The 18,133-nt window shown below is 35.8% G+C and overlaps 1 protein-coding gene across 1 annotated transcript in view; it reads right to left on the minus strand.

The window, feature by feature from the left end:
* Positions 1-18,133, minus strand: part of TTC27 (tetratricopeptide repeat domain 27) — a 125,116-nt gene that overhangs the window by 65,650 nt on the left and 41,333 nt on the right. The window contains exon 9 of the mRNA XM_082049408.1: positions 17,726-17,792. Coding sequence (XP_081905534.1) covers positions 17,726-17,792 — 67 coding nt within the window. The remainder of the gene's footprint in view (positions 1-17,725; positions 17,793-18,133) is intronic.

The raw sequence follows: 18,133 nt of genomic DNA on the forward strand, positions 1-18,133 counted from the left end.
AAATAATTGACTTATGGAGAAACCTGAAAGATGCCACAGTCTTGTGGAAAGGTTTATTTAAATTTGATCTACATATTTTCATAATAATACTAATTGATAAAAGATACTCCTTGCAATTCTGAAAAAAAGTACACAGAGGAAACTTTGCCCTGGACAATAGTTATATGAACTTTACAAAATTATTTCTAATTGCCTACGAAAGATTAAGGCAAGCCAAGGTCCAGAGAGAAGCAAAAAGAATACAAGTTCTGAGAAATGTCCTTCGAATACCAACTCCGCTATTAACTGAGCTCGACCGCTGATGATTTCCAGTAGTACTGGCAGCTTCTGGTTGAAATGGGCTTTGTAACTTTAAACAGGAATTCTGTTAGAACTCTGTGAGGCAAAATAAAGCATGTTTGTAACTAAGTGGTTTCCAATACAAGCACTTTTTAATGTTGTACTGAAAAGTAAAAATATCAAGAGGATAAGAAAAATACAAGATTTCTAGTTACGATTAAGCAGTAGAACCACAGCGTGGCAACAAAACAAGCCAGTTAATATGACAATTTTTTGCTTTTCTGCTTAGTGTATGAACGTGTAAAAAATTCCTGTTTGCTGAAAGAGAGCAAGTAGCTTCTCTATTCAAGTCCAGCATAGACACCAATTCTGCTGTACATGACCATCCCAAAGATTTAAAAATAAATAAGACTCAAAAGAAGATGTGATTATATACCATCACCAGCCAACACCTAATACTGAGCTTCTACAGACCTTAAATTCCTTCTGGTCCTGTTTTTATTCTTATCACAACACTCAACAGTTCATTAATCCTTCAGTGACCAGAAATTAAGAGGAAACTACAATAACTATGCACATACACAAAACCTCAAAATATAATAAATACACGACTAAAATACACTGCTGTTTTCTAAGTAGGGAAAAGGTAAGCTACATATTTAGCTGGACAAGAAGTATTTGATGTTTAAGATTATTTAAATATATATGTCAAAGGATTGGTTTTAGCACAGAATGCTGTTCTTCTGGTGAATATAAATATTCTAATGCAAAAAATGTTGCTTAGCAACCACCCAAAGGAACTATCTCCTTTTATCTATAATTAAATTAAAAGTTTGTATTTCATAATTATCATGGTACACGTGTTCTGTATTCTCAAAGATGAAATTGCCGATCAACTTTAAAATGCACTTAAAATTACAGAACATTGAATATTGATTACAATAAACAGGTTTTTTACTTCAATCCACCATTGTCCTCAGTTCAATGCTACCCCAAGATTTTTCCTCTTTTTATTTCTTCTCATGGTATTATACACAAACTTCGTTATCATTACATATCATTAGTATTGTTATACATAACGATATATATCCAAATCTCTATATGCTTGATTATATAACTGTGTTAAAAATGAACCCTTAAAGTAAAATGTGAATCTATAAATCCCCACCTAATTCATCCCAGACAAAGACTGAACACTATCATTTTGGAAAGGTTATGTTTTTTTCATGCTAACAGGAGAGCTTCTCCAGTCTCTTCATAAACCATCCATTTATTGAAATTGAATAATATGAAGTTCAGATGGAAACATCTCCCATTCCTATGTATTTATATATATTATATAGAATATTTTCTCTTTCTCTGAGACTATCACCTCAACGCATGACAACCTGACTTTATGTTCAAAATTCAAACATAACCATAACATAAAATTCCCCTTGGCCAGTGAATTGGAAAACGTGGCAACTAAACACAATATGCAAAATTTAACCCTACTAGCTTCACTGCTTGTACATGTGAGGTTATACTCATGGATTCTGTGGTACAATCCTCAGACATCAAATATCAAAAACGTTGATATGTTTTAACAATTATCAAAACCCATTCTGTGTATGGCTTGACGCATCTGTTTAATTTCACACTTTCAGTAAACACTGAAGTCTATTCCACACTTAAAGTCACTCTAAGGGTGATTTGGACTGGAAAATGGAAATATTAACAATTTAGCTTGTAAATTAAAAGTGTATACGCAGCAACACAGATGCATACGTTTTCAAAATTTCTGGGTTTTTTTCATATTAAATAGACTGTACTTTTAGCTAGCACCTGACATATTTTTCTATATAGCTTTGATAACGTTTTTGTTTGCTTGTTTTTGTTTTATAATTCAACAATATGCAAAGTCTTTGGACTTACAGACGATGAATCAATCAAATAGTCTTGGGGCAAAACTATCAAGAAAAGGATAATTTACATTTTCTTTGCAAACATCACAACTTGTATTACACACTTAAAATGAATTATATTTCAGGCACTATTCCAAGTTCTGTGGTAGCATTTCTTTTTCAGTGTTGCATGGGGAAAATGTGTTATTACTTGGTTAAATATTAAATATTTTCTTGCCTAACAGCATCTAATATAAATTCTACATGTCACCTTCAGAGCATTTATTAAGCCACGACCTTTGCAATCTAACAAGGAAGGAAAAAAATTATGCAATGCTTTAGCCTGTATGATGTGCATTAGCAGAAGTTCCATTATTTTCCTTTATTAGGTCTTCCAATGATTTTAATGAGTTGTCACACCAATATAGCATATTACAGAGTCAATCATATGATCATTTGCGATTTTTTAAAGTATTCTTCAGATTATAACGAATTAAATGCTACCTTCTTTTTAAACTAATTGTGTCTGACTGTCAGGTAAACCAGAAAGACAGGCAGAAGTCCTGAAAGTATTAAACTGACAGAGGAGGTTTACTTTCCTGCACTGGCTTAAGCATCAGCACATGCACAGTGCCATTTTCCAGCACTGCTATAATATGCCATATATATTTCAATAGGTTTAGACCACACATTCAGCATATTTTTTCCAAAGTCTAAAGCTATTCACTCAACTGTATGACAAGGGTTTATTTTGGTCTATAAAACTAATCCTGGGACTGTAGAACCAAAATAGCTTTTCACCACAACAGGTGTTAGCTGATCACGAGCAGAGCTGGGCTTAAAGCTCTTAGCCACAGCCATTAGAAATACCTCTTGGTGTTAAAAAGTCAAGAGCAAGGCCAAAACACCATCAGTGATCTGCATCAAGGGACTAGTTTAATTAGAATGGCATTTTTAAAATTTGCTTTGTCTAGTCTTGTCTGGTAGACTCGGCTGTCAAGTTGTAACATTACATCATTGTAAATATGGAGCATCTTCTGTTGAATTTGACTACTAAAACAAGAAGATGCTATCTCTTTTTTTTTTTCATTTTTGTGTATTTCAAAGTGTTTGAGATTCTTTCAAATATATAATTCCACAGTCTTGGATAACTGAATGCATTTGAAATAAAATATTAATTCTGAGAGTTTTAAAATTAAATATATGTACACACACAGTGGACAGTTCCTTTTTTTCTCCCCATCTGCAGCTCTGAAGTTGTTACAAGTTTCCTTTTTGTCTGTCCACACTTTATAAAGCAAAATGTATGCAAAGATGTTAAAAATCTCTTGGCTAAACAGACTATTGTTTAGGCTATACTAGACTGATCTAGAAATGAATGCTGCACTCAATATAGCAACAATTACATTGCACTTACCTAAATGCAATATTCTAAATGCAAAGGTCTTAAGTGTCTCATTTAATCTCAGTTTGCAAGTGACTGACTCTCTCTGGAATTTATCACATCTGAAGGTACATTAAACACAATATAAGAGTTACTCAGTAGCTGGCTTAATCAATTCAAAGGTTAATAGGGAAGACTTAAGAAACTTTTCTTCCTGCTGTAGTCTTTACATCTCCTGAATACACATCAATAATTTCCTGAGCTTTCTCCTAAGTTGGGTGTTTCTATAGCTTTCCTGGAAAATCTCGTCTCATTCCACAACTTTGTGACTCCAAAACTTGAAAATATTCTCTCTTTTAAGAAAACTAAATTAAAGGGGGTAATTTGATGCGGACATAGGTGGAATCTGATCTCTAGTCGGAAGCAGAAAAAACACAAGTACATAATGATTGTCTTTCCAGCTAGCTGTCAATGTCACTCTGCAGATAAAATTGAAATGGTGGCCCAGCGTCCGCTCCATTATATATTTTACAGGGAAAAAGGTCAAAGAAAATGAGCACTAGAGTAATATTCCCTTGCAAGGGAAGTCTCATATGTTCCACATAAAAGACTATGTGAAAGGAGTGCAAAGATTTAGGCTTACTGAAGAATTTTCAGTGGAGACACAGGAGACTCAAAAAAAGCTTTTTATTTAAACATAACAGACACACAGAAAAGCAAAGTCACTTCAGCTTGCATGGAACAAAAATAAAACAAAAAATAGGGAGATATAGTGAGCTATGAACATGATTCTTTGATCCTGCGTAATGCAGTCCGTTATTTAACTTGCATGCAGGTATATAACTTTCAGAGACACCTACCGAAGGAACAAAAATCGCAATTCAAAGTCATTTTAGACACATCGGAAAAATCAACTCAAATCAGGTTGTGCTAGGAAAATGTTTAAATGTTTTTTTCCCTTTAGGATTTTCTGCTTTCTAACAGTAGTACAAAGGTGTTACTGCAGTGTCAAGTTATTTGTTCAGTTCTACTTGTACATCTGAACTGAAGATCTATCCTGGATGTTCAAAATTATTTACATTTTCTTCCATATTAATGGGCATTGGTGAGCTGATATTTAGCAAGTTTCTAAGAGCTTAACACTCTGTGATGACAGTAAGAGGTATACACGTCGTAGCCTCTTTTAAGAGTTAAAAAAGAATAATTTTTCATGCTGTTGCTTAAGCTGGTTTTTGGGTTGTATTTTGCTTTGAGTTTTCTTTTCATTTTGAGAGACTACCTAAATCCAAAACTAAGTTTTCCAAGGAAGTTCTTTATTTATTTATTTATTTATTTAAGGAAAAGAAAGAAACTATAGAAGAAAAGGAAATATCATGAAGATGATACTGTTTTGTTTAAAGGAATCTGCTTTCACTGACTAGCAAAGGGTAAACCACATAAGATATGGCTCCTATTTTCACTTAGAATAGAGTCCAGCCATATTACTGACATTCGCTCTGTTGCGCCAAACATATCACTTATGCTGTGTTATGCTGAGAACAACTTCAGCCAGATTTGACTGTAGTAGCATTGTCTTTTTCAGGTCTGTGGTTTGGAATTACTCCTGAAACAGCGTAAGTGCAGACTTCCACACCACATCACAGTACTGCATTTATTTCCTAAGGCTCAATCCCAACAGCAATAAATCAGGTTTTTGGATTCAAAAGACAAGACTTTAACTCTTTGGTACCAATGACAAGGATTTCCCTAGGTATTAAGCAACAGTGAATTTCTAATTTTAATGGCTCAGTCTCAGGAATTTCACCATCTATGCCAAGGTTCTGAACACATCATGTGCTCTTTTGATGATATCCTGAAAAACAGAAAAGCACATTAAAGAAATTGCTCTCTGTACAGGTAGTAAAACAGTGAATTTAGTTTGAGAATGGCTAGATATTTTAAAGATAGTTTCAAGATCATACGGAATGGTACATGCTTTGTGAGGACTTGCAATCTGTTTAGTCTCAAGACAAACAAAGCAAATGACTGAAAAAAGTGTGAAAGATAGAAAATTTGTGCCAATGGAGAGTATTTTCTAACTTGTTCCATTCAGACTGGCCATGTGGGAGATGAAACATGTCTCTACCCCCCACTAGGTTTTCCCTTGGAAACTACCACAGTGGGCTCTTAAATCCCCTGCCCTGCTTGCTCCACCCCACTCTCAGCCTTGCCTCTCCACTGACAAGGAGCATTTCTGGAACAATTTCTGGAATAGGCAGTGCTATAGGTTAACTTATCTTCTGCTGATTGAAATTTATTCCTCAAGCAGACAGTCTGTTTTGACTTTGAATCCTCCCAGTTCTGGTACTGCTGCCTGTGGCTACAGACAAGAATGATGATTTGTCAATACGTCTCTTAGGTTGCTCAACTCTTTCTGTGCACATATTATTAAAATTTTGTAAATAGTACTTACTCAGCAAAATCCAAGTAAGACTACACATTAAGGTTCCTTTTTTTTTTTTCCTGCTTCTTTGCTTGTTCAAACTGTTCAGGGCAACCTCCATGTTTGCAGCACTCTGGACCACTGGAAAAATTCCTGACAGATCCTGCATCCTATTCAAGTGCCCCAGGCTGGTGGGATTTATCTGTTTTCCCTGTCTACTCAGGTTTATGAGCTCGCCACTGTTTTTTTCCATAGACTGTCAGTGATACTTCCCGTTTATTTGGTCTATCAAGAGCCTCTGGAAGAATACTGCTTTATATGCTGCTGCTATCTGATACAGTGTAGATTCTTACTCTAACAGAAGCTTTTATCTGTACTTTTGAAATTATAACTTCAGGACAAATATCCATTTACAATAATAAAATACCTTAGTTGAGTAACTTTCACAGGGTGAGAATGTGGGGTAGCAAAAATACTGGTTCTCAAACAGATATGGAGCACAATGACAAAAACTACACAACACAGTAGAGCCTTAAAAGCTCCCTTCACATCTCCAGTAAGAGGTGTAAAATTATCTTCTTGAAAAGAACCAGTGTACATGTTTTAATAATTTCAAAACTTTAAAATTAGTAAATGGCACAACAAGAATACTTTAATAGTTGCATACAGTTTGTACATTCTAAAAATGCTATTTGTGAACCCATCTTATAATGATGTTAACTAGTCAAAATCAGCTATCACTTTTTTTTCAGTAACAGGGATAGACAAAAAAATTCAGGAAGAATCACATGCTTAAACCAGTGATTTATAGTAAGGCCACTGACTTTACTCTAAAACCATGTCAGAACAAAGCATGGAATTTCTATAAAACATCTTCACAACCTTCAGTCTGTAGAAAAACGGTGAGACACAGCAGAGGAAAATGTGCACAATGCCAGACAGGACTCTGCAGGGAGTGCGTCATACCTGGTTTTCCCCTGTTATGAATGCCAGCATCCACCACAGGAATTCTGTCTACAACACACTCTACTACTCAGCAGTCTACACATTGCACTATTTGGTGTTCACAAACAAGTGTAATGTGTTGAATGCAAGAGGCGTGCCTCCATTCCTGTTTGGTGGGCTGAGTGAATAGGCTTAAAGTCTGGAGATGACAATTTCAGTGAGAGTTCTAGGATGGTCTCAGTAGTTTCCCGCAAAAGAGCATACTAACAAGTCTTGATGTCCATTAAAAAATACTCTATTTCCAATTTCTTCCAGCTCCTGACTTCACTGGTAGAAGTATTCTGTCTCTTTAAAGAGCTACTGTTCCCATTCCATGCAATAGGATTGAGCTGCTGGAGGTCATCAGCAGCATGGCTTTAAGCCTCATGTGAAAGAGTTTAGTTTCCAGGAGCAAAACAAAGCTGCAGCCACCTTCCTTTCAGAGACTGAAGACACACTGGTCCTGAAAGAAGACTAACTCCTTAAGTGGCAACCAAAATCGAGGAAGGAAGGAATAGAGTCAGAAATATGTGAGAAAGAAAGGAATTAGGGAAGATGACATCAAGAGTGAAAGTCAGATAAGCAAGTGAGAGCTGACAAAGGAGGACTGAGGGGAACCTGGCATGGATGAGTAAACAAGAAGGGAAGCTGACATAAGCACAACTGACTAATACTGAAAAAAATGAATGAGACTGCTGAGGAACACAAAGGAAAATCCTGTCTTGTGCACAAGTGAGTAATGTTCCTAAATCTGACAGAGTTGTATACAGAAAAGCTACACTGTGAATATAGTTATTAGAGACAAAAGGCAATGTCTGGGATGTGCTCAGACTTGAAAGAAGTTAAAAGCATGAGCTGTGATTAAGATTCAAACGCAACAGTTTAGCACCCGTCCAGTTGTATCGTGCAGATAAACAACAGCAGTTATTAAAATAACTGTGAAAATAGGATGAAGAATCATAGAACAGTTTGGGTCACCTTCAAAGGTCACCTAGTCCAACTACCCTGCCATGAGCAGGGACATCTTCAACTAGATTAGGCTGCTCAGAGCCCCGTCCAGCCTGGCCTTGACTGTCTCCAGGGTTGGGGCATCTACCACCTCTCTGGGAAACCTGCTCCAGTGTTCCACCACTCACATCATAAAAAAATGTCTTCCTTATACATAGCCTGAAGAAACTACAAGATATTTTCCTTTCCTTTTAGTTATGCACCACCAAGCTCCACATTTTCACAGCTCTGTCAGAGATTTAACACACACATAAATAAATGTTTGCCTACTATTAGATATGGGAAAGATACAGAATATACAGATAAATGCACTGCAGTTCTTACACAATAAGCTGTAGGATGAGAAATACGGCCTTATTCCAGCAACTAAATGACCTGTTTGATTTCTGAATCTTACTACTAATCTACTAAACAGCTTCAAACAATACAAGATCTTGAAAACAAAATAAAAACAACTTTCTAAATATATCTCCTTCCTGTAAAACTGAAAGGGTTTCACTGACATATATTAAACTAAAAAACAAAGAAAACCTACTCAGTTTTAGCCAACTATAAAAACCAAAACAGATACAATACTAATTTAGGGGAATGTAAACGCACATGCTCTTCCTCGCCAAGTGTTGTAATTTTAAAATCCGATATCTCAGCAAAGGAAAATCTTTCACATTCTATTTATACAAATCTGTAAAAGCTATTTTCTCTCTCATCTTTTGTCTAGACTAGATAGAATAATTGTAGGATGTGTTGGCCAATATATTCTGACAAATGTACTAAAGAAAAATCTAGCTGACACAAAACATGAATTCTTTCAATAAAAAAGTCCAGGCTCCAATTTAATTAATACAAGACATGCTTAAGTAAAATATAGACAACCCAGTAAAATCTTCTCAAATACGTCAAAGTACACCAACTAATACCTAGTGTCATGATTTTTATTTCAGTTCAGAAAAGGCCTCAAATCTCAGCTTCACATATAGAACATTAAATAGTTTTAATACTTTTAAAACATTTTTGCAAATTGAAACAAATACAACATGATGCTTTTAAATGTTTTATTGGCATTTTTTTAAATAGTCTTCATAACTAACAGTTCTACTTGCCCTGATTAATGCAGCCAATCCAAACATGTCGAAAGTATTTATGCCACACCATGTTATCATATATGCTAAGCATATAAATTATACATAGGAAAAAAAAGTCTGAATTTTCTCCCTGTAATCACAAGACTCATTTATGATGTACATTGCATGAATAGTCCACTAAATGAGCTGGCATTGTTTCTGTTTCCTGATGCAATGATCTAACCTTCATAAACAGACTATGAACCTTTCCTACTCATGCATTCACACAACTGGAAATTAGTATTCATAAGGGTCATATTCTAACTTGTAAATTGCTTAATACATTAAAAAAATATATATATATATGTGTGTGTGTGTGTGTGTGTGTGTGTGTGTTACTTTTCTAATAGTTCATCTTTAATATAGACCAGAAAGAATGTCAGGGGTGCTGATATGAGAAATCTTCTACTTCCAGTTCAAACTACAGACATGATACAATCAGAGGAAATTAAACTCAGTTGCATAGAGACAATGGCAAGTTGACCAGCAAACAAGAATTCAACCACCTTCATTTTTTGCAGATGCTACGGAACAAGCAAGACTAGACCGCTATTATAAATGTTGTGTTAGGAAAAAAACAAACAAACAAAAAAAAACACAAAAAAAACAAATGAAGGGACAATACTAAAACTAGGCAGAGGGGATGAGGGCAAGACATCAGGACAGCTAAGTAAACTTTATGAATAATTCCTCCTCACTCATGGTAAAAGAACAAAAATGTAAGTTTACTTTGAAAAAAAGGGAGACTTGGATTTCCCCCTTGTTTAGTTCATCTGTCCTCTCTTCAGCCAAACAGGCCTATCAGTAGAATATAAATGACTAAAAAAAAAGTGACTGCTAGTACTGATAACATACGAATTAAGCTGATCATTGAAATATTTTCAAAAAGGGAATATTAAGCACTACACAGAGTAGTGAAAATGCCGTACTTCCTTCACGATAGCTCAGCATTTTGTTGAATAGGGGGTTTAATTTCATCCTCTTTTTGCCATGAAATCTTTCTTGCTGAAGTAAATTATAATAGTTATAACTGGTGAAGGACAGAAGAGGGGGAAGGGAAGCCTGTGACATGTCAACTGGCTGTCAGAGAGGTTGCTAGAAAAAAATAAGTGAGCTGCTGATAGATAAAGAGGAAGGAGGAGGGGGAGAAGAAAGGCTGCTGTGGGAAAAAATGTTACTAACTGTCATCAAATTTGCCTGCTTAACTTCTCAAACCCTTAGATGAGCAAATAATCTATTAATATTTAAATATGATTTTCATGTTCTCTTACCACTGCGGTTTCAGTGAGACCACTAAAATCAATTGCTTGAGTAACTCTGTACAGATTATATGAAAAAGCAGACTAGGAAAGGCTATCCCAAATTCCTTCCTGCTCAGAAAGGCGCACAATAAATCAGGAATCATCTCCTGTAAGATATGATGCAAGCAAAGCTGTAGATCCCATGGACTCAGGGAAGAATGTAGACCACAGAGGAGAACAAAGTTGAAAGGGATAAAACTGTCAATTATGTTGAAATATGATATTTTGTAAAATAAAACAACTTCAAATAGACTGTTACTTAATCCCATTTTTGGAATGGAATGCAAGCTTCCCCCTTGCCCTGCAACACATGTACTACAGCACCCAGTTACTTTACCCTAAAACATAGAAACGCATAAAACAGCAGCAAAAATAACTGACAACACTAGGTTCATTTCCTATCCACAATACATTGTAAACATAAGTACCAGACACTTTGTGAATAAGCTTCCAAGAAATCTAGTTGAGTCTAGAAAGAGGCAGTTTCCCTTTTGCTGTACTCAATCTGATTTCTCAGTAATGTGTGGTGGGCCAGGGAGCATACATGCATTAAATTAGCAGCAAGTGTTTAGATCCTGACATTCCTAGAAAATGATTCAGACTTTTGAATAAAAGTGCTTAGAAGAAAAAAAGAAAGAACAGAATAGCTTTGAATTCATCCACTTAGTCTTACTAGTGTTAGCAGGACTTTGCTGAGACAAAGTCTTTGCAGTGTTATAATCTCGTAACCAACAGAGGCTATTCAACATGGGCAACACAGCTTAGAAAAGAACTGAAAGAGACTTTTTATAAAGCCATGAAAGTTAAAGCAGCAGAGACACATGGCACTCTTAATGAGCTTTTCAATACTCTTGCTGGTTATAAAACATAAAGAAAACTGCAGCCATTTTCTCAGCAGAGAAAAATGTGCTGCTTTTATTTAAGCTATATAAACAAGTTCTCTTTAGAAACCAAACTGGCATGTTGGTTTTATAGAGATTTTGATAGAAAGGCTTAATGTTAAAAATATCATATGCTATGATTTGATTGCTCCCTAGTTTGACATTAATATCACAAATGCCATAGAAAAGACGAGAAAAACAAAGCATTTCCATTTCCAGCCTCCAACTCCCTCCTCCCAAGGCCCCCTTCCTACAGTGAAAAGCAGAAAAAATATTCATATATGCATATACACACACTCAATAAAACGTGCACTATAATATTTTGCTGTGATTTTCAGTTACCATACAACATCAGTTTCTATTACACTCAACAAATGCCCCCCTCTGATGAAAAAAAATGCTGTACAACCATTCTCAAATTCCATAGTAAAAACAGTCTCTGGAATCAGTAGCTCAACACAGTGGAAAAAACAAAGGACATGAAGGCTTCCTATCTGGTCCATCTTTGGAATACACAGTATTCCTTGGATTTTGACCGACTCCCTCCACATTCTCCAAGTCCTTGATCTGACCTTAGTATCCTTCATGGCATTATTGGAACAAATTCAGAATGATCAGGTATTTTTGTTGGAAGATGGTGAATAATTTTAAAGTTTTGTACTCTGAGCAAAATAAAAGCTATTACTCTTTTTTCCTCTTTAAGATAGATATCCTCACCTATTCAAAGTGTTGATAGACAGAAGACCTGTCAGAGCTTCTGGTTTAATAAAGAAACGAGCTGCTCTAATCCCCCATAAAGGATAGAAGTTTCAGGAATATAACAAACCAATGAAACTAAATTTTCCATGGTCCCTTCTCTTTCCGCTCTCATCTTCTACGGATTCCAAAGGATACAAATATGGGGATAAGACGTGTCAAGCACAAAGCCAGAGACTTCTTTTCACTACTGAGGAGAAAGATCAACTGTAACTCAGGTTAACACTGTTCCTACCACTCAAAATCCCTTGATTATAATGCACTAATAAGGGAAAAAAAGGAATATTCTCCCCCACTGAGCTAAGCGCCCATCACATTTACCACAAAGCCCATTTCTCCTGGACAAAGTGAGGGCTAAGACAGATGGAAGGGGTAACACTAAGGACCAGCTGCAGCTCCTTGATCCTGGATGTCCTCTTGGAGTATCATATCAGACTATGAAACACTGAATTGCCTCCCCAGTATGTAAACTATAAGCTACAGTATAGACTTTCTATAAAGCTGTAAGAACTTGTATTATACGGTCTAATCTTATTAGTGTTGTTAAAAACATTTTCATGTTTTGAAAAAGAAAAATGCAACACCATCCAGTATTTAATCTTTCCCCTATTTCCCTACAAGAACTGCATAATCTTAACGTTGAAACATAAAGGAAGATTTACCAGTTGTTACATGGAGCTTTCATATGCTCCCGGAACTCTTTCACATTTCAGAAATGCTTTTATGTTTCCTGTTCTAGAGCTTATGTTCACATGATGGCCATCTTTTACCAAGCTTTAAATGTAATTTTTAAAAAATTATTTTTAAAAGTATACTGAAATATCATGTACACTTATATATAAGTGTTGTTCACTTAACCTCCTCTTTGGTATATTGTCTTAACCGCATTACCTATTCAAAATAATGCAGACAGCAAATATTTAATACAAGTTAAGATTTTACTTTTACTCATTTATGAAAAAGTTTTTTTTTCTACAAAAGTATTTGGGCCACTGATATACAGAGATCAGTGATGTACTTGTAAACTTATAGGGAAAAACTACTCCCCAACATACAGCCCAGCAGACTTCACATTTGTATCTTTACATTAAAAAAATCCATTGAAATTAAAGATAGGATAAGGAAGCAAAAACTATCTTCGGGATCTGGGAGTAAAAGAAACTACAAAACCTCCATCGGAAAGCAGCACTGAGTTAGTTCTTTGGTTTCTTGCATCATATACTTCCTATACAGAAAGCTCTGGGGAAAAAAAGTTTATTATAAGAAACCAATAGTTCTAAAAGAGAAGCACTGGGTTTCACTACTGGCTTACTGTCCTCTTCCTCTCTGGAAAATGGCTTTTAAATGCCATACTCAGCTAAATCAGAAAGTCTCTCAAATATCAAATGCATAACTGCGTTTCTGAAGCATCTTGTGATATTTGATTTCTAAATAAGATTTTAGCTTTCTTATGAATTCAAATGCTCCATAATAGTTTAAAACATTATAATTTCCCCCCTAAACCATTAAATGTGAAAAAAAATATTTAAGTCCCCTTAAATTCAAATGTTTAATTTTGTATTTATTCTTAAGTGCATGTGAGCTACATTACTTCTCATGTAAAGATATCAAATCAACAATTTATAGGCAGAACAAAAAGAAAATAGATCTAATTTCAGCTATAGATTAATAGCTTAATGTACTCTGATACTGTACTCCATTTGCTGATGATAGGTGAACAGATTTGACTAGAACACCTCAAGCACTGAAGTCCATGTTACTGTACCAAGAGGAGCCTTCCCAGACAAGGAGACTACAGACACAGGTACAAAGGAGTTGATACGCCTTCACGCCTTGCTTCAAAAATGAGCAATATTTAAAGTAATTCTTAGTTTTAAAAGTTTGCACTTTTAGGACAATGGCAACTATGCCGAAGTGACTTGAAGTAAATGAAAAGCAGCAATCCTATTGTATTTGACTGCAATCAACAAGCAGTGACTAATAGTGACTTAATAGTGTTATTTTTAGGACTGTAAGCTATGTTGTTTAAAATATATATCTCTCTCTTACAAATCTAGTCATTTTCAACTTCTGCAGATACAAAAGGGAGTTTAGAATGCCTGTTTGCCAAACTACACCTAGGATAAGGCAGGACCACATCATCTACTTGATTTTATTTTGATCTTCCTTTCTCATATCAGCTGGACCTTAATTCTCTCTGCGTAAGAGAAACTGCAGGTCACATGCATTTGTTTTGCAGTATCCAAAGCAAGAGGATCTCTTGATAATTCACTGATTTTAAAAGCCTTACAGTTTCTCTAGTTTCTGTAGATATCTTGAAATCATAGAATGTCCTGAGCTGTAAGGGACCCACAAGGATCATCAAGTCCAACTCCTGTCCCTGCACAGGACAACCCCACAGTTCACACCCTGTGTCTGAGGGCTTGTCCAGTCTCTTCTTGAACACTGTCAGGCTTGGGGCCGTGACACCTCCCTGGGGAGCCTGTTCCAGTGCTCCAGCACCCTCTGGGGGAAGAACCTTTTCCTAATGTCCAACCTAAACCTCCCCTGGCACATCTTCCTGCCATTCCCTCGGGTTCTGTCACTGGTCACTAAAGAAAAGAGATCAGTGCCTGCCCTTCCTCCTCCCCTTTCTTCAGGAAACATAAATTTCAGCAGATATCAGATGAATGCATGACAACCATCTAACCAGCCTGCAGATTTAGGAATCCACATGTAGGCTGAAAAGATGCCTGCTCACACACACACACACACAGAGCAGTTTAAGTGATGCTAAAGAAATTACTAGAGCAGCATTGATATAGAGCACATTTGCCTGTTTCACTAAGTAGTACCAAAGCTTGGTAAGCACCTCAAATACAAGTGATAACATTTGCAGTGCCACTTAGCTGGCAGACACTGTAAGGACCAAGGCTGTGTTAACATCCATACAGAACATCCCTACTGCCAGGGAGCACAGCGACAGATCTGCTTGCCTTGGTGACTCAGAGCTAAGATGCAGAAGAGCTCAGAGATTTTATCATGAAGTTCTGCAGTGACTAACCGCAATCTGAGGCTCAGGTGCAAACTCTACAAAATATGCCTCTATTGGAAAGAACTTATGTAAGCTAATATCCAATTCCTGTTTTCAGTTACCGGGACAGATTTGGGATGGTAATGCCACAAATACTTGTTCTTGTTTGTGTCTTGGGAGCATAGGTCAGGATCAAAAGAGAAAATAATGGTAAGATTGAATCATGTCCCTACATCTAGTTAACTTGGAAATAATACGCAAAAGTTTAAAAGAACACTATTCTGATACTGAAATATATTATTTCCTCTAATTTTTAGGCTACCAGCTACTTCATTGAGTCACTGCTGTCCACTGAGTTCTGCTCTACTAGTGAGATCTACCTTCCTGTTTGTTTATTCTTTTTTGCTACTCAAAGCGATAGGGAAGCCTACAGGTATCTTTCAGCTGTCTTTCTCTGGAGATCCACCCAGGGAGTGGCTGCTGATCTTACAAGGGTGAAACATGCTGTAGCTAATGCAGAAGCTCTATAAAAAGAGAAATAAACACATAAGCTCCTCACAGTCAAGGTGATAAATATTTAAGGAGCAAGTTCATCAGCTCTCCTGTGAGTTTTGAGGAATCGGCCAGTAGATGGCAGAAAAATTCAGCTTAATTTTCTCATCATTATGAAGAATTCACCCAACAGACCTCTTACATGTCAGAGAATAGGTAAAATGATCTGTCAAGCAACATCAGATAAAAGACGACAGTAAAGCTGATTATCTTTCTTGCCTAGTATATGTGCCACTTCCTCTGCTCTAAAACCCAAAGTGTGTTTAAATGTTTGAAAACTCAAGTGCTAAAACTATACCCCACTCCTGGGTCATTATTCTGGAAAATACATCACTACAGGAGTAAGGCCAATCTTGTTAAAGATGTTCTGTTATCACAGTAACACTCCATTTAATATTCAAAGGATAGAATATATGGAGAAGTTATTTCAAAATTCAGCTACACAATGGTTGCATTTCTACCCAAGAATTATGTGGACAATAGTGGGTAGTGGGAAAACTGAAGCAGGTTTTAACAACAAAAATGGCAGCACTTGTTTATACAAAGTTATCTGCGTAGCTTGAAATTTCATACATTTGCATTAACATTATTTTGGGAAAAAAAATATACTGTAACACTTTCACCATTAAAAAAACCCCAACTTTGCAGTACTCAGTTTAGCAGCTTTTTTCATTCCCACAGCCGTTTCTATGTATGCATTTCCTTAGTTTATACATATTTATTCTTTCTGTAAGTTTTTTCCTCTCCTTTAATGGTCACCATTCTTGAATACCCTTATTGGGTACTTCACTTACTACAAAGCGAGAGTGGACAGTCGCATGTTTTCTACATTTCAATTTTTTCCTGCTCTCTATTTCCACCTTTTAAACAAACAATACTGCAGTTCAAAACAAAATACTTCAGAAACTATGAGTATATTATGAGAAAGCCCTATGTTCATCATAGTAACAAATAGAAAACCTACATAAACCAAACTGTTAAACTGTTCTGCAGTGATTCACTCAGCTGCCTTGTACAGATCTTACGTGTACTATTTTAGCATAGGGACCTAAGCAAAGATTACTTTAAAACCAACCTATTTTATATTTATGTATCTAGTAAAAAGATTAGGATTTTCTTTTTTTACAGATTGAACTTCCTTTTACCACCAAAAAAACCTCAACAACCACAAAAACAAACACCCGCCCCAACCAATAACAAACAACAAACGAAAGCAAAACATTACCATAGTTAACCTTAGATTACTGTCCATAGTCCTTTCACAAAACTGCAAGTGTTGGTGATAAAATTTTATCTGAACTGACATCAAAGGGATTTTTGCTGAGATCCTATTTGCAAACTCTTAAGAACTTACTTTTTCAGATGCTCTACAACACAAAAGGGTCTCAGACTACAAGGCATGGGTAGGAGAGCAAGCTCCCTTTACTGCACCAAAGGTGAACTCTAATATTGTGGAAAGTAAGCCAAAATAGCAACAAAATCCCTGGCCTTCGTCCTCCACTCACCCACCCCACAGACTATTGTTGAAAAACACACAAAACCAGAAAAGATAGAGGAAGGAAGCAAATTGTGTTTTATCTTCAGTAAAATATTGCAGCGAAAAAATACAGAGTTAGAATTTTCCAGGCTTCTTTGGAAGTTACGGAATTGTTCTACAGCACATCAGCCATTGAACTGGGAAGAAACATGTCTAATGAGAACATCTGATACATAGGCTGAATAAATCTGTCAGAAAAAAGCTGAAATTCCTTTTGAACTTCACTTAAACACTGTTCAAAGAAGAGCACTTTCAACACTAGTACCATTGGAGGAGTAAAAATGCTTTATTTAATACTACATTCTAATTTATGTAGTTAATAAAAACTAAAACAGGCAAAATAAAAAAATGTTTTGTGCATATTTTGAGGTGAAATTAAATTTTTAGATGTCAAGCTTATCCTCCATGATGATGCTGCAAAACTGGGTTAAATGTCAACATCCCTTTAATTTCTTGAAATAAGAAGATAATGAAATGACTGAGTGCTAAACCAAATCTGGTTTACAAACAGTTTCATTATTAATGTGATTAACAGTTTATTGCTTGCTACTTAATCTAAACATTCAATGAAAACACGTTTACTAAATCCAGATAAGTTACTTACTGAAGTAAAAGCCAGAAGTTCTTCTTCGGTTAATTTGTGTATTGGATTGTTCTTTTGGAAGTCTACACTGTAAAGAAAAATAAAATAAAATAAAACAATGTTGATTTAATCTTTAGAATACTACTATGCAGAACACATTTTCTCAAACTTGCAGAAACCTAGAAGACACTCTGGAAAACTTTTATCATGACAATCAGGAGTACGGTATATGCAGAAGAAGGCCTAGACCTAGGAGCAGTCAGAAATAAAGAACCATCATTTGATTTTCAATACTGAATCAAATCAAATTTAAAGCTATATTTTAAATCTGAATCTAGAGCAGAATTGTAGCTTGGTTTTAAGCATTTCTTCAATGGCTGTGCTAGCTCTCGTCAGAGTACTTTATGAATATTTTACTTCTATGCCCTG

The sequence above is a fragment of the Streptopelia decaocto genome, assembly GCF_964273445.1.
Source record: "Streptopelia decaocto genome assembly, chromosome: 3".
Classification (NCBI taxonomy): domain Eukaryota; kingdom Metazoa; phylum Chordata; class Aves; order Columbiformes; family Columbidae; genus Streptopelia; species Streptopelia decaocto.